We start from the raw sequence: 20967 nt of genomic DNA on the forward strand, positions 1-20967 counted from the left end.
ACTCCCCTGCTAGGCCATGTTTGCTACCCTCCCATTCCTCAGGGGCTTGTAAATGGGATGACTCAATCTCCCAGAGCTGGCCAGTGCTCACACTTTTTGTCAGAGGTTTAGAATTCCAAAAACACTTCTGGTGCTTTCTTAAATCTTTATTTTTTATAAAGTCTAGCACAGCCTCCGACTTCAGCAATGGATCTGGATTTCTTATAAGAAATATATTGATTCTTAATTCAAAAATATTGATTCTTGACTTAAAAACTTTAGTAATTTAGGTGGCAGATGAGCACTTATAAAAAAAGAACTATATTTCAGGGTGTGCCACAACTACAACAAATATATCTTTGAGTTCTACTTTTCAAGTTAGTTGACCCCTAACCCTGTTCTTATCAAGAAGTTTGGGGAGTGTTCAGGTGCTTTTACAAATGAACTTTCTAACAACAATATTTAATGTTTCCCAACATGATTTTTTTTTTTTAATTTGTGCTTTCTAAAAATGTTGGTTTTCCCTTACTGATAGTTTATTCTAAATTTGTTTTCTCAGTAAAGATGATACATTCCTATTTACAGGCTCACGGCTTTTGTCCTCAAGTCCTTTGCTCAGTCTCGTGGGTTTATTTTCATTGACCCAAAAGAACTGACAGCTGCCAAAGACTGGATCATCCAGCACCAGAAAGAAGATGGTTCTTTTCCTGCTATGGGCAGGATACTAAATAAAGACATTCAGGTAAAAACCGTACAGGATCCAAATCATGCAACAAGAACATTTTTGAAGTTATTATCAAAGCATGAAGTGATGCGGTTTCCTTATGCTCAATATGAAATTTGCACTTGAATGGCTGGAAGAAGCAGGAGAATTTCAGTTTAAACAAATCTGTCAGAATGTGCCTGTGTGGTGTCCCCAAAGGAGGGAAAGCAAGATGTCCAGTGTTACAAAACACCTGAGTCCTGTGTGCACTGAGTGTGTCCTCAGGCCACTGCCGGGACAGTCCTGGGTCCAACCAATGTTGGGTTGGGTTCCTAAATTTCCAACTCTTTATGTGCCAACCAAAAGAGATTCTGTGATGCCTCAGCTTCTCTAGTTCTAACATGTTCTCTGTCTTGCTTCAAGACTCTTTTTATCCAGTGTCCTCTTCTCTAATTTTCATCCAGTGGTTTGTGTTGTTTGCCCTTCCAGGGTGGAATCCATGGGAAGATCTCCCTGACAGCTTATGTGGTTGCATCTCTTCTGGAAACAGGTGTCACCTCTGAGGTAACAAAAACTCAGTTAAAACAGCTCTCAGTTTTTCATGTTCTATGAAATTCTCTCTTGTTTTTTTAAACTTCACTTTACTGCTGTTTGCTCTGAAAGGTTCTATGATCAGTTGAGTGACACCATCCAGGTAACAGCGGATGCTGCAAAGCCTTGAGACTATTCTAAAGTTAAGGAATCTGGTCTGAATTTATTCAAGGTGATCTCCCACCCCCCTACCATCAGCTCATGATTATTCTACCAGAGCGAAACATTTCCCTGCAGCCCCATCCCTCAACCTCTCCCAGAAATTCCTGCAGAAAGTGTTTTCTGCCTTGTAACTTCAAGGTGTGATTTCAGCCTTTGCAGATCCTGGTTGCTTGCCTAGAAAGGCTCAGAAAACCTGGCTTAGTGCTAACAGCAATTTAACTTGGGGATACAGCAAACTCCTGTGGTCTGGCTTGGCTGCTGTGGCCAAAAAGCTACTGCTGTTGGATTACAGTGCCTTTGGAGAGCTGCTCTCCTGCAATATGTGGGATTGAGGGCTTTGCAGAAAAGTCCTTTTCTTCCTTGTAGTGAGACAGAACAGGAGCACTACAAAAAAGAGAACAGCTATGTCAGAATGTGCAATTCCACTGCATAATGAGTTTTGAATTAGGAAAAAAACCCCCACGATTTCCAGTGCAACTGGTGTTTCAGAAATTCCTTCTTAAAACTCGCCGTAAAACAGTGCTCCTGTCCTCTGTATTTTCGCCTGCATGCAGTTTCACTAGGATGGAGATGCTCAGATGAGATCATAGTTAAACATTCCCACTATTTAGGACTGGGAACATGTCTCCTTGAGCAGGCCATGGATCCAGCTCTTCCCTTGCTCTTCAGCAGCCAAGGGAAAGGGGTGGGGTGGGTGAAGGGTGTGGACAGGTAGAACTGCCTGGAAGATGATAGGAGGAGGATGTTGGAGCATCTCTTGGTGATTTGCACTCAGACAAAAGGATTGTCCATTGAGGCGCAACCCTGGGAGTTTGGGGAGATGTTGAAACAGCCAGTGCAAACAGAACTATCCCTTCAGGAACTCTGATAACCTCAGCACTTCTGATGGGGAGCCTGAAGAGAAACCATCCTGCTGTTGCAAACAGATGCCCCCTAACCCCTTGTTCTTGTTGGAGTGGAAGGCTTTCAACCTTATTAAAAATTCAGAAAATCCTCCAATGCTCCCAGAGGAACTTCCTCCTGCCCTCCAGTGCCCCCCTCTGAGCAGTGATGTGATGCTCTCCCTGGGTTGCAGTGCAGCAAGACAGCCCCAGCATTTTTACTTGCTGGAAGTGCATTTTCTGTGGATCTAATGGTTTTCCATGGAGGAGATTTGCAAGTGTTACTAATGATCTTTGCTAGGAAATGAGGAAGGGGAAGGTTAGTGCTACAGGGAAATCAAAGGAAACCAAATTACATCAAGTCCAATTAAATTGTTTCTATAAATTATCAGAGCCACGTTCCTACACGGTGAGGTCATTGAGGGAGTTAATAAAACATGTTTGTTGGCTGCAGGGACCCCTGGGAACCTTGGCCTTTATTATCCTCTGGCGTCTGCCAGACGCTCCGGAGTGTCAGGAACACAATCAAACCTACAGTGGAGAACTTGCTTCTGCTCTGTTCATCTGCCTTGCAGGGGCATGGAATTTCTTCAGCTTCTGCAGAGAGCAAAATGCGTCTTTCCTAGTTTGTTGTTGGATTTTCAGTGGTTTTAGCTTTGTTTTTGGTTTGTTTTTTTGTTTTGTTTTGTTTTTTTTTTTAATGGACATGATATAGTGAGTGATAAAGTGATTCTAACTTCTGAGATGTAGAGGCTGGTAACATGTCTGGGCTCTTTTCCCCGAAATACAGGAAGAAAGAACAGGTGTTGACAAAGCAAAACACTTCTTGGAGTCCAACCTGTACTCAGCAGAAGACCCCTACACCACTGCCCTGACTGCCTATGCCCTGACCCTGCTGCACAGCCCCTCTGCAGCGGTGATGCTGCGCAGGATGAACAGCATGGCCATCACCCAAGGTACTGAGCTGCTGGGCCACACCAAGCTCTCAGTCCTCCTGCAGGAACAAGCACATACAGAGTGAATAAGGTTCTTCCTCCAGAGGGTGGTGGGGCACTGAACAGGCTCCCCAGGGCAGCGGACACAGCACCAAGGCTGACAGAGCTCAAGGAGTGTTTGGATGATACTCTCAGGCACAGGGTGTGACTCTTGGGGATGGACCTGTGCAGGGCCAGGAGTTGGACTAGATGATCCATGTGAGTCCCTTCCAACTCAGCGTATTCTGTGAATGCTGTGTTTGAGTTACTGGAGAGGATGGAGCCTGTGAGATGTTTCCTCACAGCACAGTTTCACTTTGTAAATGGGGAGGGCTGAGACCTTAGTCCCACTGATGCTGAGGGAAGACAAGTGTAGCAGAGGCTCTGCAGTGCCTTTCCTGTCCATGAGTGTTTGCCCTGTAACACCTCACATTCCCTGATGGTGTATTGGTATATTTTAATCCAAAATCCAAGAATTATCTAATTTGTCATGTTTAGTCATTTTTGCAATTCAAAGGGAACCTCTTGCCCAGGGACTGCTCATCTGACAGGAGGGACAGTGCAGTTCAGGGCAGGGATGGAGTCAATTCTAAAGGGGAATTTGACTGTTCCCACATACAGAGGCTCAGCTGAACTCCTTGTCTGATAACACACATATCCCACTGTCCTCTCTTTCCAGATGGCTTTACACACTGGAGCCTCACAGGAACTCTTGTTGCTGATGAAGATACTTTCATGGGATTTAATGATGGACTCTCTCAATCAGGTACTTGTAGTGCAAAGACAGAGATAAAAGAAAGGGCTGCATCACCAGCCCAATGGCTGCATGAATTTTATTTAATTGTTTTTATAATAGAGGGTATTCTGAAATTGTCAGTCAGTCAGGGCAGGGGCCAGAGGAAAGGAGAGCTCACAAAAAGCGGGTAATGTTATGCTGAAAGAACAAATGAGACAGAGCAGGATGTGGCCCAGAGAAGGATGGGCTTTTCAGCCCCGGCTATCTTGCTAGGTTTCACTCCAGTTTTATAAAGACAGAAGAGTGAGAGTCATATGGGATTCCATCAGGAAGGAATCATTTGAAATGGAAATCTGAGGGAAGTCTAATACATTCAATTTCAGAGCTATTTATCTTTGTGTTTTCAAATGGGCCTAAGGATTGTTCACCAGTCCACTGATGCTTCAGCTGTTTTTCCACACTTCAGCTGTCAAAACCACAGCAACTGTTGAACCATGCTGTAATTTTCAAATCACTTAAAGCCACTGACAGTGGATATGATGTAGGTGCACCAATGTTCAGGAAGATTGTAGCTGGATATGGAATGAAAATCTCAGGACAGGAATACAGTAGGGGTGGCAGCAAAGGAGAACTGGAGTGGGATACAATCAAGTAGAAAGAAGGTAATCTGTTATGTGAAGGCAAGAGCTTGTATTGGAAGCAAAGATATCTTTGGAAGGTGATGTATCTTGGGTGCAGACATATTTTCCTGTGTTTGCTTCTACAGACTCTTAAAATTATGATTTTTATTTTTCATTTAATGAATATTCATAGAACTATCTGTAGATCTGCCTAGATTTTCACTTCTGGATGGTATTTTGATATTTTATTGTTTTTAATCCCCCTCCCTTTCAGTTGTTTCTGCGGAGGTGGAAATGACATCCTATGCCCTTCTGACCTACACACTCCTGGGAGATGTGGCCTCTGCGCTTCCTGTGGTAAAATGGCTTTCACAGCAAAGGAATGCCCTGGGAGGATTCTCATCTACTCAGGTGGGCTGCCTCTGGAAAAAGATAGCTTTGAATCATTATCAGTTGATTCAGGAATGCGGAGTTTTTATCTAGAGTCCAGACGGAAATTGTTTGTATTCTGGTAAGAGGAAAAACTTTCCCAGATTGATAATTTGAAAGGAACCCAGACTCATCCTTGTCCTCACAGATGCCTATGACAGGAAAAGTGAGCAAACCCCTGACATCTGAATTAAGGAAGATTCTGCTACCAGAAGCTGGTGACTGTAGAGCACAGTTGTTTGGAAGTTTACTCCTATGTTCTTCACTATTCTATCTCTCCTGCTTCTGATCCCCAGGACACCTGTGTGGCCCTGCAGGCTCTGGCTGAATATGCCATCCTTTCTTATGTTGGAGGAGTCAACCTGACCATTTCCTTGGCTTCTACTAATCTAGACTACCAGGAGACATTTGAGCTCAACAAGATGAATAAAAAAGTCCTCCAGACTGCAGTGGTAGGTGGTTTTGTGTTTGTGTGGCCAAATTTTTAAAGCAATCCATGTGAGCTGAGTTCTGACTGAGGACTTGGATCCGGAATGGTAAAAGCACAAGTTAAACACTGAGATCTGGGGACTTTCTGGGGGTTTGTGGCTGGGTTCTAGTATGAAGGAGGCAGCACTCAAAATTAAAGGCATTTTTCACCCTATTTTCACCCCTGAGGCTTATTTTGTGTGGCTGCTTTTTTCTGCCATTGTAAATGCAGGTGGCTGAAAGTCACTTCACTTCTGCAGTCTCCTTTATAACCATAAAGATATTTGTACAGGATAAAGCTGAATTGACATTAATTTCCATTCTGAGTGCCATGTCTTATCTATGTCTTAACTGTGGATTCTCCCCAGATCCCCAGTATTCCCACAGGGCTGTTTGTGAGTGCCAAAGGTGAAGGCTGCTGTCTGATGCAGGTAAGGCTGCCATGGGGCTGGAGAAAGGATGTGAGCAGATGATCTCTCAACTCAGTCTGCTTGCTACTTGTAACCCCATTTTGCTATGAGAAAGGAGTTACACTTGGAATTTCTCTCAAAGTAATGATGTAATGTGGTGTTGCTTTAATTCATAGAAGTAAATGTGGTGGTGCTAGGGTGGATCTGGTCTGATTCAGCTTTACCTCTATATAACTATGTTGTAAAGCTTCTGCTGCCTCTCTTCCTCCCATTCCCTCTCTCTGAAGAATTCTGGTGTTTATTCTGGTCTTCAGGGAGTATTTGTAGATGCTATGAAACACTGGGGTCTAATAAGCTGATTTGTTTTGCTTTTCCCCCTTTCTGCTGCAGATTGATGTCACTTACAATGTACCTGATCCTGTTGCCAAACCAGCTTTCCAGCTCCTGGTTAACCTCAAGGAGCCAAAGTCAGAGCAGCATCTCCACGCTCCCAACCCCCTGAACTCTGGCTCTCCAGATGAGAATCGCTCTGAAGCCTTGCATAGGGAGAGGGCTCTGGGGGATGATGATGACCCAGCATCAGACCAGGACCATCGGGAGTACAAAGTCATACTGGAGACATGCACTAGGTAGGAAACGCCAAACCCTGTTCCTCACCAGAACATTTAGTTTCCTGATCAGCATCACCAAATTCTTCCTTGCTGCGCTGTCTGTGTCTCAAACAGGGTAAGAGAACTTTCAGCTACCATTGTGGGCTGTAGGACAGAGTCATCCCATGATCATTCTTGAACATTGCCTGCTGGCTTTGAGCATTTTAGTGCCAAGTGTATGTCAAACATAGAGAAGTAAGAAGAAATTTACAAAAGTGGCAACACCTTGGGTTTTTATCACTAAGTTTCATTATTCCCTCTCCAAAACCTGAAGATGACAAATAGAATGTTTGAATGCTTGTATCAACAGGAAAAGAAAAAGTTCTGGATTATTTTCTAGGTCTTCAGTAACAGGCTTCCTTTAGCAGCCTCAAAGAGCGAGGTAAATTCAACTGGTTAACTAATATCTTAATTGTGTCAATAGTTTTATAAATATTATTGACATGACTTTGTTATTTGAGTTTCTTACTCTTCAGTTTTGAATACTAAAAACCCAACAGGAGATGCTTATTGCCATGGTATGAATCTGGAACCTGGTAAAGGCAAAATGCATGCAGAAATTTGTTAATAAGCTTTCAAAAGCTCATTCCTTCTTTCCTTGTTCCCTATAAAGAAATTTAAAATAATTTTTGAAGATGGTATGAGCCAGAAGTTCCATTTCTAGTTCTCAAAGCACTTTGCAAAGACATTAGTAGTTCTGTCTCGTTTTATAGATTGGAAAACTCAAGTTATTATGAGAAAACAGATTGGCTATAGACAAACAGCAGCAAGAATAGTTTCTGACCTGAATTCAATCCACTTACATATTTTGCTTAATCATATTAGTACTGCTGCAGGTGTCAGGGATTGCTGATCTCTCTATAAAATGTTTGGATATTTAAGGAGGTCGTTGGAAATTTGGCCCAGACAGGGAAAACCACAACCAAAGTAAATAAGGAGGGCTTACAGCAGGAGAAACCATTCCCAAGAAATTAATAACTAATCTGCGTATGTGTGACTGAGAGTGTGGCAGGTAGTGGGGGTGCTGCTTCCCTGAAACAGCAGAAATCAAGTGAAGGGTTTGGATGTGATTCATGAAAATGGAAAACTCTGGCTCCCATATCAGTTTATCTCCTTCTTTCCTGCAGAGGCCACACAGTGACTGCAGTCCTGGACACAGTTGCTTCAGGCAAAGCTGGGATCTTGTTTTCCCTGTCACACACTTGCCCCTTGCCCTTCTTGCTGTGTTGTGGCAAAGACTTTGCCTCCCAATGCCCCAAGCCTGGGAAATCTTTGGCCAGGAATTTTTGGTGTAGTTGAATTTTTCCTCCCTCCACTGAGAACAACCAATGACAAGCAACTCAATCTCACCATCCAAAAGTTTGCCAGGGCCAGACTGGCTGTAATAACACAATATCACTGTCCCAACCTCTTCTCCCCCTGCCTGAACTTTCAGCTTGTTTTAGGGAAGGGTCAGGCTTATAAAGTCTTGTCATATCAGTGCCTTGAAGATGCTGAGGAGGCTGCCCTGCATCAACACAACCCCTCTGCTGATATTTCTGAAACTCCTGCCCTGGGAGTTGCTGGAGCAACCCCTCTGCTGATATTTCTGAAACTCCTGCCCTGGGAGTTGCTGGAGCAAAGACAGAAATTTGAGAGGAAACCTGGTGCAAGGAGATGGATTGCTTGGAAAGAAAACAAAAGCAAACGAAATCTTCCTTTCCTCCCCTTCTCCCAGTAATGATGCTCTCAACTCCATCATCATCTTATTTAGGCACATGAAGAGAGGAGTGTTATCTAAGGCTGACAACTGAGATATTTTGAGCTGAGGGTGTTCCCAGGGTGTAATGAATTGTCATGCTCAGTGAAGTCATTTGGGTGCTTTTGAGGAGTTAAGGAGAACACAGAAATGTGATATATAACAGAGAAAGGGGAAAATGCAGGGAAAGGGACACTGTGATTTTTTAGAGAGTATGGAGCATGGAGTTAGGTCGTGGAGTTAGGTCGGAATTAAGAAGGGTTAATGTCTGTGGGAGCCTGTCAGGCCTGGAGTGCCTCACCCAGAGCCAGCTGGCTCTGTCCCCAGGCCACCTCATGCTACTGCAGGCGTAGAGCTGGGGTGGGGTGTTGCAGCCTCAGCCAGTTCACCCACCCACCCCCTAGCTGGGGGAGTCTCCGGAGAGAGGGGCCTCCAGCTTAGAGCTGGCAGATTTGGTCCTGGAAGCTGTGAACTGTGTTTTCTCAGTGCTGGGCATGAGCTAATGAGACCTCCTGGGTCCACGTTCACGGTGGTGCAGCTGAACAGCAAACAGGTGAAGTGCCAAGGGGGAAGAGCTCAGAGCTGGCTGGGAATGCAGAGAAAAGGAGTGTTGTTCTGGGATTAGCAGGAGCTGGGTTAGGATGTCAACTCTTCTGCCTTGCTGCAAAAATTGAGATTTTGCAATGGTCCAAATAGACTTTCTCTCCACCCCTTCCCGTGTGGGGTTTTTTAATGAACTCTTCAGCAGTAACAACTCTGAATTTCAGTGGGTTTTTGGAGTTTTCATTAATAGTATAGAAGATAATATGGGCAATGAATTCTTTAACATCAGTAACTACAGAGTGAGTTTGCTGACTCCTTAGCAAAGATACTTTTCTCAGTGTCAATTGGATGCTGAAGGGAAATGGCCTTTATGAAACTCCAGGGTTGAATGACTCTACCTGGTGTTGGGAAGTAACATTCCTCTTCCACCACAGTCCATGTATGTCTACTTAAAAAAGAACAAAAGTTTCTTTTACTTCAGGAGTTGTTTTCCTTTTACCAAGAGCATTTTCTCAGTGATTGATTGAAAAAGAAAGCAAGCAGCCCCACGGGTGACATTTTGCTGCTTTTCTGCTTCCGTTTCCCTGGACATCTCCTACATCTTTGCTGCCCCCCTGAATTGGGCATAATTTTGTTGAATAGAAGCAGAAAAGAGGATTTTGTAAAACCAAGTAGTCTGTGCCTTCCCATAAGCACTTCAGAGAAAAGTAGATCCTTTTAATAATTCTTTTTCTTCTGAAGTTCATTTCGTTTGTTCTCCATCCTGAGTTGTCCATGTATCATTTGTTTTCTCGGCTGCTGAGTTGGTTTTTATTCCTGTTTTTGTTCCCATGGGAAGATGGCTGCACTCTGGATCCTCAAACATGGCTGTCTTGGAAGTGCCCTTGTTCTCAGGTTTTCGGGCAGATATTGAGAGCCTGGAGCAGGTAAGATGCTGGAATGGGAATGCAAAGCATGACTTTGAGCTGAGATATGAGTGGGAGGGATTCCCTTTTGGGGGCAAAATGCACCACCAGGGTCAGGGAAGGTTCTTCCTGAGCCAGTGCACAGTAATTAACGGAGATCCCTTGGAAAAGCTGAAGTGCAAATGTGCTCTAACAGGAGCTGTTTATGGCTGCTTAGTGAGCTCTGTTATCTCCAACATCTGGATCCCATTTCTTTGGAGGCTCTATGTCTTGGAATTTTTTGCCTTTTTTTTTTTCTCTCCTCTCTGCAAGAATCATGTTTCCTGCAGCCAAGCTGAGGTGGACAGAATGTGCCTTGTGCCCAGCCAGCCCTTCAGGGCAGATGAACTGTAATCTTGAGCTTTGCTTTAGATTCATGGAAGCACTGCATTCCTTGCATTTTGTGGAACATTACATTCACTGCTGAGGTTTTTATGCTGCAAAGAGTTTTTAAGGACTATTTAACCAAAGAGGTGTAAAATCTCTGCATCCTTGAGAACTGGTAAAGAGCTTAAAAATGTTTTGCTTCCAAATGATCTCTTCTGTTAACAAGTTTTTCTTCATTATACTGGGGGGGAGGGATTTGGGGAAGTAATTTTAAAGTAGAACCATGGTAAAGAACGGGCAGTTTTATTTGACATCCTAATTAAGGAAAAAGTGCCCATGGCTTTGTATTCTCTAGGATTTCGCTTGATCTGGCTAATTTATATTATTGTATTATAGATTACATATTATATATATTACTTCTATTATATTTATATTTTCTTGGGGAAAATGAGGCAGATATGTGCCTCTGGAGTGGCTGACAATCCATGTCAGAAGCTGCTGTCATACGGTCTCCTGGGCTGTCACTGAGGCCACAGAAACCTGTGTATTAATCCCTGAGAAGGAATTGCGTCCTTTCAGTGTTAGGGACCTGTGCTGGAATATTTCTGTGTTAATCAGATATGAAATTATTCCTGTAAAGAGAAATATCAAAGTTATTTGTATCAGTTCACAAGCTGCATGTTGAGAATTCTGTTTTCAAATGTATGCATGTAAAACACACCAATTTTTATCCGCCTGATGACCTTCTGGGCCTGATATTCTCTCACGTGCAACAAACAGTGCAACAAACTGAATATGATTATTCAGATGAGTCAAGGCCACAGGTAGGAGTCTCCAGTATCTCCGTGGTAAGAGAAAGGAGGACAATCAGGTGAAGGGACCTGCAGTGGGTTTGGTTCCTGTTTTCTCTGCTCCTACTGAAGGTGCTTGAGTCATTTGTACTGCTGTCAGATAAGTTCTCTTTATGTAAATAATGGCAGAAAAAACATGGGTAACAACCTGGCTTAAGGCAGAGAGCTCAAAATGACACAGGAGGAGAACAACAGGATGTCTTTATGGTCTTAAACCTCTGGAATGTCTTATCAGCGGAGGGAAGGAGTTGAAAGAAAGAACATAAAGGGAATTTCATTGCAGAAGAACAGGAAAATTGTTAGGTTAAGGAACAAATCCCTGTACTCATTACGAAAATAGGAGTTCCCATCCTCCAGGCTGTACTGGGCAAGTGTCTCCTTCTCTGGGGTCATCAGGGTACTGAGTTAAAGGTTTTTAAGATGAGGACCTGAGAAGGTCTCACATGTTTATGTATTATTGTGCAGGTTCTGTCCCTTTGGTCCCTAAACACTTTTTCCTTTGCCAGGGCAGCTGTGCTCTGCTCTGAGGTTGTTTACAAGGCTGGGCCAGACACAGGTGTCCCAGAGAAAGACTTGGAAACCAAATGTGCTTACTGTGTTTGTAATTACTGCTAAAAGGCTGCTACGTGCAGCCCCTCCTGTGCTGTGTCTCCTGGTTTGCACTAACCTGTGCCCAGGGAATGCTGCACATGTTCTCAGTTGCAGAAACACTGGAGATAATTGTAAATATGTGATTAACATTAGGAAGCCTGATTCTGATTCCCCAATGAACTGGCTCTATAATGTTTCAAAACACTTCTGTTTGGGGTAGAAGCCCAGAATGGTTTGGGTTGGGTTAAAGCTCATCCAGTTCCACTCCCTGCCATGGACAGGGACACCTTCCACTAGCCCATGTTGCTCCAAGCCTCGTCCAACCTGACCTTGGACACTTCCAGGGATGGGGCAGCCACAGCTGCTCTGGGCAACCAGTGCCAGGGCCTCCCCACCTTCACAGGGAAGAAGCACCATGAACACTTTGTTCTGTCCCAGTCCCAAGCCTGGCCTGGGTGGAAGCACACAGAGGGTTAAAACAAGCTGCCTGCTGCTGCACATGAATTATTTTGCCAAAGCTGATCTCTCCAGCACACGAGGCTTCCTCCAGCACTAAGCACACCAGTTGGTTGTGCTTTTCCTTGTGGCATCTTGCCTGAATCTCATGTTTCTGCCTCTATGGGTAGAAAGGCAACAGTACCAGTGTAGCCCCAACTGTTCAGGTCTCTGGGCATGGAATAATGGGTGGTTTGTTTTCCTTTCTCTTCCTGTCTTAAGGGGAAATGAGCTGATTCTCCTTCTTAACTGGTAAGACTGAGTTCCTCCAGCAGAGAGCTGATCAGTCCTTGCGAACGCCAGCAGGATGTCAGGGGCTTCGTGCAGTGCATTCTGCTTCAGGGCTTGTGGGACACAAGAAAGCTGGTTCAAAACACAATTTTGAAACTTCGTTGGGCAAAGAACTATGTAGTTGGTGCCTCATTTTGGAGAGAGGATTGAATTCTTGGGAACCAGTACTGAGCAGTCTATTCCCATAACCAGATCAGAACTGCTTCCTTTGGGGCAGTAGGAGATTTTGCTAAATTCAGAAGAATATTGCACCTTTGAAGGGGAATGTTCCCCTTGAAGAGCTGAATTCCATCTTTCCTATTGCAGAAATGCTTTTGCGTCTCTAAAAATGAAATGTGGTGACAAAGCTCGAGCAGATCTATAGGTAGGGAGCAAAGATGAGACATAACCCCACCTGCACAAACACATCTGCTGTGGAGCCAAGCTGGGAGACCTGAGGGTGTTCACCTGGAGAAGAGAAGGCTCCAGGGAGATCTTAGAGCCCCTTCCAGTGCGTAAAGAGAGAGAGAGCTCTCTTTAGGCTGGGAGAGCTGGAGAGGGACTTTGGACAAGGAATGGAGAGACAGGACAAGGGGAATGGCTTCCCACTGCCAGAGGGCAGGGTTAGATGGGAGATTGGGAAGGAATTTTTCCCTGTGAGGGTGGGGAGGCCGTGGCACAGGTTGCCCAGAGAAGCTGTGGCTGCCCCATCCCTGGAAGTGTCCAAGGCCAGGTTGGATGGAGCTTGGAGCACCCTGGGCTAATGGAAGGTGTCCCTGTCCATGGCAGAGGGTGGGACTGGATGAGCTTTAAGGTCCCTTCCAACCCAAACTATCCTGTTATTCTGTGATTTCTTCATGGCTATCAAATGTGAGCCCAAAATAAAATTCATCCACTGTATTAGTTTCATGCTGTATTTTGGACACCACCTTCAGCAGAGGCAAGTCCCATCATTCCCTGTGCTGCGTTTCCCTGCCATCCCAGCCATTCCCTGTCCTGGCTGGGAGGGCCTGGGCTGTAAATCACATTTCCCTGTGCGTTTGCCCTTCCAAGGGAGCAGTGTGGGAGCAGCAGCCCCACGTGCAGCCCCAGGGCAGCACTGGTTAATGAAGGCTCTGTGTACACCCAGGGCAGCCCCGGGCTGTGCAGCCACAAATCCTCCTAATAATGCTGGGTGTCGACAGGGTCAGGAGGTCACCCTAGGCTGGTGTATATCAAACCTTACCAGAAAAAATGCGACTTTAGCTGAGCTGAGCAGTTCCCAGTGGCGCCAGTCCTTCTGAGCCCTCATAAAAGGACTGTCTGCAGCCATCCACTGCTGAGTAATAACAGCCACTACTAGGCCCCTAAAATTATAAGGACAAATTAAATTGGCCCTTTCCATATTGTGTGGGACTTAAACATATGTTCCTTTGCTTGTTATAGTAATAGCAGGAAGCTTGGGAGCAGAGTTTTACAACTGGGAGCACTCTGCTGAGGGAAGGCACAGTTAAAGCTGATGGTTGCAGGTTTGGGCAGATTTCAGTGGAAATGCTTTTTGCTTCGTGTAATTCTAAATAGTAATAATAATAATAATAATGCTTTGTTCCCCTTTCCACAGAGTTTTTAGTCTAAGATCTCAAAATAACTTAGGAACACTAAAAGAAATACAAGGGAATATTATCCCTATGTTACAAATGGGATTGTCTGACAGAGGTTAAAGCAATGGGACTGAGAATGAAAATATCTGCTCTGACCCTTACTCAGTTCCCCAGGCTGGGATTAAAACACAAGAGTCCTTTTCCACAGACCCTCATCGTCCCCAGTTTCTGGATTAGATGTTTTCTACATGGCAGACATGTTCTGAATACAGTTTATTGCAATAGTAATGACTGATCAGGCAGGGCAGTCATAATATTGAGATATTAGTATTCCAAATGCAGAAACCACAGGAATAACTTCTGGAAAATTTTAAATAAAGCTTTGTAGATATGGGAAGTACTCTTAGACCATGTTCTGATATTCCTTGGATATGCAGATCATCCCAATAAATAAAAAACAGAAGAGATGAGTCTGGAGGCCTGGCTGGTACAATGCAAATCCCAAATCCCTGGGCCTTGGAGGGACAGAAGATGAGGAGCAGAGGCCTGACCTGACCCCATTCATCAAAAGGGAGGGGTGCCTGGGGCTCTTTCAAATGGCTGCTCTTTTCAAATGTGAGGATTAATTTTCCTGGCAGAAGAATGTTTTGGATTTTTCAGCTGGTGGGAGAAGGGAACCTTTAATACCCAGCGCAATTCCCTGGTGATCTGAAGGAGAGACTTTTTATTGAGTGTTTTGGGATCTCTGAGGTCTTGCTGGAGCCTTGGTACTGAAAACAATCTGGGAGCTACTCAGGAAGGGGGATAAATTCACCAGGGACCAGGAAGAGCCCTCAGCATTGTGCACCTTGCAAGCAATTCCTCATCAGGTCACAGGGAAGGACACAGATGGCTTTTCCTCAGCTGTGTGACAGCAACTTCAGTCCTCTTTCCATTTCCCTTCTCTTATGGAAACATCCTTTGCCTGCAGAAGAAATCCCTGGGGTTTAATGTCTGATCAGTTTTCTAAGCAGTCTGAAATCTTTCTTATTCTCTTGTTTCTACCTCATTTCTGTAAAATGAGATGAAACTAAACCTGTTATTTTTTTTTCCCAGTTATTGATGAACAAGCAAATTGGATTAAAAAGATATGAAGTGGATGGAAGAAAAGTCCTATTTTATTTTGATGAGGTAATGACTTTGTTTCTTATAAAAAATTACTGAAAGGCAAATAACCAGTGGATAAGGCACAGGTACAGTGTGTTGGTGTTGATGGTCCCTCACAGGTGAGGGTCACCTTCAACTGGCCATTTGCTTGAGCCTCATTTGATGCGTGTGAATTGGAAATCAAAGCATAATGGAGACAGGTGATTACCTTCAGCCCATAGAGCATTTCTAGGCATATATCACTTAGTTTTTGCCTCAAAATAATCTCACTTTCAGGTACAGCTAGCATTGCTAAAGGCAGTTTAAGTTTAATCACAGTTTAACCACAGACCTGAGACTGGAAGATGAGAGCTCTCTTGGCTTGGTCAGCAGCAGGAAATTGTTAGTTGGTCAACCAGCAGCCTGCTGACAGGAGTGGTGATGGGTGACCAGCTGGAGTGTCAGGTTTGCCATTGTTGTGTGGCAAATATGTGTTTTAAAGGTCGTGTTTTAATTCATCCTGTTTGGCTTATATTCATTATCTCTGTCTCTGTACTAAGAATTGGAGGGGCCTTCATGCTCAGCATGCTACATTAGAGCACATGCTGTGTTTATTTGTCTCTCTCTTCACTTAAAGTGCAGGTTTTGAATCTTTTACATCATTTCACACAGATTCCCAGCCAGTGCATGACCTGTGTCAAGTTCCAGGCTTTCAGAGAGCACATAGTTGGGAAAACAGCTCCTGTTCCTATCAAAGTGTACGATTACTATGAGCCAGGTATGTGCCTGTTTTCCTCTGATTCCTCCCAGCAGTAGAGCTCCAGGCAGGAGGCTCAGCTGTGATTTCTCCTTCTTCCTGACCTGCAGCTTTTGAAGCCACTCGTTTCTACAATGTGAGTGAGAATAGTCCCTTGGCTCGGGAGCTCTGTGATGGCCCAACCTGCAACGAGGTGGAAAGCTCAGCTAGCCAGTGGGTTGGTAAGTTAGACCAAAGCCACACAGATCTTCTGGAAAATGGAACCCAGAGGCATGCAGAACTCAAAATTATGTTTAGAAAAATGTTCTGTTTTGCTATCTGTGTTAGTGGAAGTTTTACAAAGGTTTGTGGGATTCAGCTGTTAAACTGATGGCACCCAAACAGAGCAATGGTGCTCTTCGTGCACCAAAGTGACTATGATTTGCTTCAGAGGCAAGCTATAATGTCTAGTTCTGGAAGAACCTGCACAAGGAGATGTGTCAGTAAACAAAAAGGTAAAAACTCTTTACTGTGCAATTTGGTTTTCTTTCTCTAAAATACCTTGTGATATTGTTCCACAATTAATGGTAGGGAGATTGAACAATTTCATGCATCAGTGAAAGGAATAACTCCCCAGAAACTCTCTGTTCTTCTCTGTGCTCTGTGGCACACAAAATAGTTGCTTTATCCCAAGTCTGGAAGCGGTTGCAATATATGGTTCTTTCAGAAAGGCTTTTTGTAAATTTGTTGTAGAAGTCTTAGGGAATTCAAGATGAAAACTTACATCAATGAGGTATTTCCATTCCATCTTCCCCTTTCCCTGTGCTATGCAAAACTACTGCTTTGGCTGGTTTTGTTTGCCTCCCAGGCTTTGTTCACTCTGGGCCTTGCAACAACATTTTTGGCTGCTTGGAGGACGAGTACTTTGAGCAGTGCCTGTGCTCGCGGGACTGTGGCTACGACGGGGAGCCCGTGTGTGGCTCAGACGGACAGATCTACCCCAACCACTGCCAGATGGAAGTGGCATCCTGCAGGAATAACACCAGGATAGAGCAGATGCCCATGTCTCAATGTTCTGCCTGTAGGTTTCATTCAACTCCCCTTTCGTGATCCTGTTGCTGCAAATCCTTATCTAAGCAAGTGATAATTCCATACCTGTGGCAGGAAAAGGAGGAGAATCTAAATCTCCTCTGTATTATTTTGCTATAGAGGATTAAGTTAGCAGAGCAGCTGCTTTTCAGCTTGAAATAACTGGCTTTCCCTTCTCATATTTTACCAATCAGAATGAATTTAAGAGAAAATTACTGATACTGTTTGATCTGAAATAAATAATTCTAGATAAAAATTAAATCCATGAAATGTAATGTCCTGTGGAGATTCTGCATGGGCTTTCAAGGTGTGTAGCAGCTCAGGAAACTCACTATGCCACCTCTGGAAATGCAAAGGTTTTCTATAGATGCATTAAGAAATTTTATGACCACTGAGTTTATTTTTGTTTTTATTTGCAGCCAAGAATTTGCCAGAAGAAAGGGAGACACACTCCCACACAGCTGAGCAGCCCAGTGTTCCACAGACTCCAGCAGGTAATACCTTTGCATTTATCCAAGGCCCTTTTCTTTAGCAAGGTTAAAGCTTGTCCTATTCCTGTCTAAAGTATATATATATGGCTCTCAAACACACTGTAAGTAAAGATGCTGCATTTCTTCATCTTATAGAAAAGACAGAATATTCAGAAATCAGGAAATAAATAAAGAGGTCAAGGAAACCATGGATGAGAACTATTCAACAACAGACAGCTCTTCTAGTCCTTTTTCCTTCAGGAAATCTTGCAGGATACCTGCTCAATTCGGCACATGCAGGATTTAGGTGATCGTTCATCGGAGTAGCAGGTGACTCTCCTATTTTCTCAGCCTTGTGGTCTTTGAACAACACACACTCTGTGATCTTTTCTTCCACTATTAGTCTGGAAAGATCACATTTAAAACCAGGCTGGTGTAATATGTTCCAACAAACAACTGGACAGGACCTGACAACAACCCAAACCATTGCAAGAACCAGGATCCAGGTGGATTAACTTTGTCCCTTCAGTTCTGTGCAAAAGTGGAGCTGGCAGCCTTGATTCTCTCTGAGATGCTGTTTGAAATAAAGGGCCTTAGTGAGCAAAAATGTTAACGTCAGTAGATGGAGTAGCCAGGAATTTGGCTGCTCATTTTATTTGGTGCTTATGTTCATACACTTTTTCCAAGACTTATGTCAAACTTGCTCATGGCTCACAATAAATCTCATCAAGAAGCAGTGGAGGGTCAATAGAATAGCTTGTTTCATGCCGTTTCTAGTAAATAAACTTGACTAGATTTTTCCTGGCTGCTTTCCGCTCATTAATTTTCCCCGGCTTCTAACTCTCCTGGCAAATCAGTAAAACAAGTTTAATTCTTCAAGAGAAGTCTCCGTGCCTTCTCATGTCCTCCTTGTGCACAAAGCTCAGAGTACACATGGCCAGTGTGAGTCTCCAGCCTGTTCTTTCCCTTCTGAGCAGCAGCTGATGGACATTTTGCTTATTAAGTGTAAAAACATAGTGAATATTCCATTACTACTGTTTCTATAGGTCATTCAGTCTTAGTGTTTAATGTCTGTCCTGCTTTCCCTCCCTTTTTTTCTGGACTAATTGTGAATATATATGAGATTGCAGGCTGTTGGGATAACTGAGATGAGGGTTTGTTGCCTTTTATTCCATGCACATACCATGAACTCAGCACGGAAACTCTGCAATCTGAACCCTTTAAAGTAGCATTCCCAAACTGCTCTGTGGGGCGCTGCTGAAATGCAAGGCCATACTAAGTGTTTTGCTGCTGCTCTACAAAATGAGGCTGCAATTACATTATTTTCAAGTAAAAATGTGGTAGTAAAAATATGGTTACCTGGGGAAAAAAATTGTGGAACTTGTGGTAGTCCATGATCTAAAAATGTTCAGAACACAGAAATGTCCAGAACACAAAAATGTTCAGAAAGCACAGACCTCCCGACATTTCCTAGAAGTTTTATCTTGCAGTTCTCTCCTCTGGACAATGGGCAGCCACCCACTCCAGAGTCACAGCCCATTTGGTGTGGCATATGTGCTGTGAGAGTACCCTGCCAGTGTCTCAGATTATTTTCTGAAATAATCTGCATTAAAGTGTCTGTCAAAAGAAAATACCCCTCTGGTTTCTGTTCTGAATGCACAGAAGCAGCATTGGCTCAGGAAGATATTTAAGAGCAAAACGGGAAATTCTGATTTTTGTGTGTGTGGCGTTGTCATACAGATTTTAGATGAACAAACCTGAGTGGCGTGAGGATGTTTGTCAAAGCACAAGCACTTGGAGCTGGTTTTGTCCTGGGATCTGGGAGTTTTGAGTCTCCTGGCAGGCAGACCCTGGAGCTGTGAGCAGCCATGGCAGAGTGAGCATTCAGAAATAAACCTGAGTAAATCCTGCATCAGGAAAAGGGCCCAGCATGTGATTTTCATTAGTCCCCTGGGCTCCTCTCAGGTCAAGCACACAGGACATGAATCATAGTGTAACAGATGAATGAATCCCTCCCCACACATGGCTCTCGTGGGCTCACTGCTCCGGCAGCACTGGAGCGTGAGATTGGTTTAAGTCAGCTCATGTGCTCTGGGCTTCCAGGGGGAGCTCTGATGAGCCATGCCTAAATCTGCGATTTCCTAGAAGGATACAAAACTCCAGGAAGCCAAATCAAGCTTAGGGCAGGTTGGTGAAAAACTGCCTGGGTGTGTTAATCTTCAGGAAATACCATGTTCTTGGAGAAGCGCGTGGTGTTTGTATTGTCTGGAATCCTCCTGGCTTTGCCATGAGACTTCTGCAGCTCAGCTTGGGCTGATGGATGTTTTCACTGGAGCTCTTGTCCATGTTACCCAGCAGTGAGAATAATGAGCCAGCTGCCACCCAGCAATCAGTGGGAACTGAGTGGGAAATGTGTTGGGGCTCCCTCTGGCACTCACAGACTCAGTGCAGTTCCAAACACACCGGTGGGTTTGGTAGAATAAACCCCAGCTTTGGAGTTAAGCAGTATAGATGGTCCTGAAAAATCTTGTAGCACCCAGCTCTTGTCAGAGTATCTGCAAATGCCTTTCCAAAGTCTGCAGTGAGGGAGAAATGGGCTGAAGTTTCATCTTAAAACTGCAGCCTTTTTTTGTACATATGGGTGGATCCTCTTTACATCTGTAGTTTCTCTTGACTGAGAGGAAAGTGTGCACAGTGACAGGACTCACCTGAAACTACTCCTGTCTGAATACCCTTCTTTAGCTGTTCTTTCTCACAGGTGAATTACTGAGTCTCTAAAGGATGAAGCAGGATTTTGATGAGTAGCATGGACCCACCTCTGGCTCTCAGCGCTGAAGCTGTGCTGGTGTCCCTTCACAGTCTGTTGCAGTCCTATTTGTTTGGACTGAAAGCCCTTGGAGCAGGAGCTGTCTTACGAACAGGAGTATCAGAGTCTCAGTGCCTTTCTGGCTGTGGTTGCTTTCCTGAGATCACTGTCACACTTGTCTACAAAGATTTGAGTGGATTTTAGAGCCTCAAGGATCCTCAGTAACTCTGATATCACCTCTCTTATGAGGTGGTGCTCTGATTGCTTTCATAGATCATTAGCTCTGTTCTGAAACTTCCTAAACCTTCCCTGCCAAAAGCACTAAATATAGAGCCAATGTACAGCCAGTGATGTTGGAGGACAATATGTTGACATCACACTGATGTGGTTCTGCATGGATTTGTTAGAAAAGCAATATCCAAGCGTGGGCAGCAGTACTGGGGGTATCAGGGAGCCCACTCAGGCTCAAGTCTCTGACCCCCTGCCCTCTCCCCACATGTTATTTGCACAGCTCTGCTCCAGCAGTTTGAAGGGCCAGTAGCTGGGAGAAAATTCTAGATGGAATTATGATACTTTTATTTGGTGCTGATGTTACTTTTCAAAAAATTAAACACGATCAACTGGACCAGCTCCTACCAGGAACACCGGTGTGAGCTCTGCTTCCAGGTGGAATCGTCCCCAGCTCTCCTTACTGGCCAGTGTTATCCCTGGGGTTACACTGCTCTTTCAGGATTGATTGAACTGGCAAGGGGCCACTTTTCCCTTCACCCCATCGCTGCTCAGCAAACATTGGCTTTGG

General features: G+C 44.2%; 1 protein-coding gene across 2 annotated transcripts in view; it reads left to right on the forward strand.

The window, feature by feature from the left end:
• CPAMD8 (C3 and PZP like alpha-2-macroglobulin domain containing 8) overlaps nucleotides 1-20967 on the forward strand; it is a 50485-nt gene that overhangs the window by 27817 nt on the left and 1701 nt on the right. For both annotated transcript variants that reach the window (XM_032712052.1, XM_032712053.1), the window contains exons 28-41: nucleotides 565-721; nucleotides 1172-1246; nucleotides 3107-3272; nucleotides 3970-4056; nucleotides 4921-5057; nucleotides 5372-5527; nucleotides 5912-5974; nucleotides 6344-6582; nucleotides 9723-9810; nucleotides 15038-15112; nucleotides 15740-15845; nucleotides 15935-16045; nucleotides 16672-16884; nucleotides 17312-17386. In XM_032712052.1, the coding sequence (XP_032567943.1) occupies nucleotides 565-721; nucleotides 1172-1246; nucleotides 3107-3272; nucleotides 3970-4056; nucleotides 4921-5057; nucleotides 5372-5527; nucleotides 5912-5974; nucleotides 6344-6582; nucleotides 9723-9810; nucleotides 15038-15112; nucleotides 15740-15845; nucleotides 15935-16045; nucleotides 16672-16884; nucleotides 17312-17386 (1748 nt within the window). The remainder of the gene's footprint in view (nucleotides 1-564; nucleotides 722-1171; nucleotides 1247-3106; nucleotides 3273-3969; nucleotides 4057-4920; nucleotides 5058-5371; nucleotides 5528-5911; nucleotides 5975-6343; nucleotides 6583-9722; nucleotides 9811-15037; nucleotides 15113-15739; nucleotides 15846-15934; nucleotides 16046-16671; nucleotides 16885-17311; nucleotides 17387-20967) is intronic.

Source organism: Chiroxiphia lanceolata, chromosome 27 (assembly GCF_009829145.1).
Source record: "Chiroxiphia lanceolata isolate bChiLan1 chromosome 27, bChiLan1.pri, whole genome shotgun sequence".
Taxonomy (NCBI): domain Eukaryota; kingdom Metazoa; phylum Chordata; class Aves; order Passeriformes; family Pipridae; genus Chiroxiphia; species Chiroxiphia lanceolata.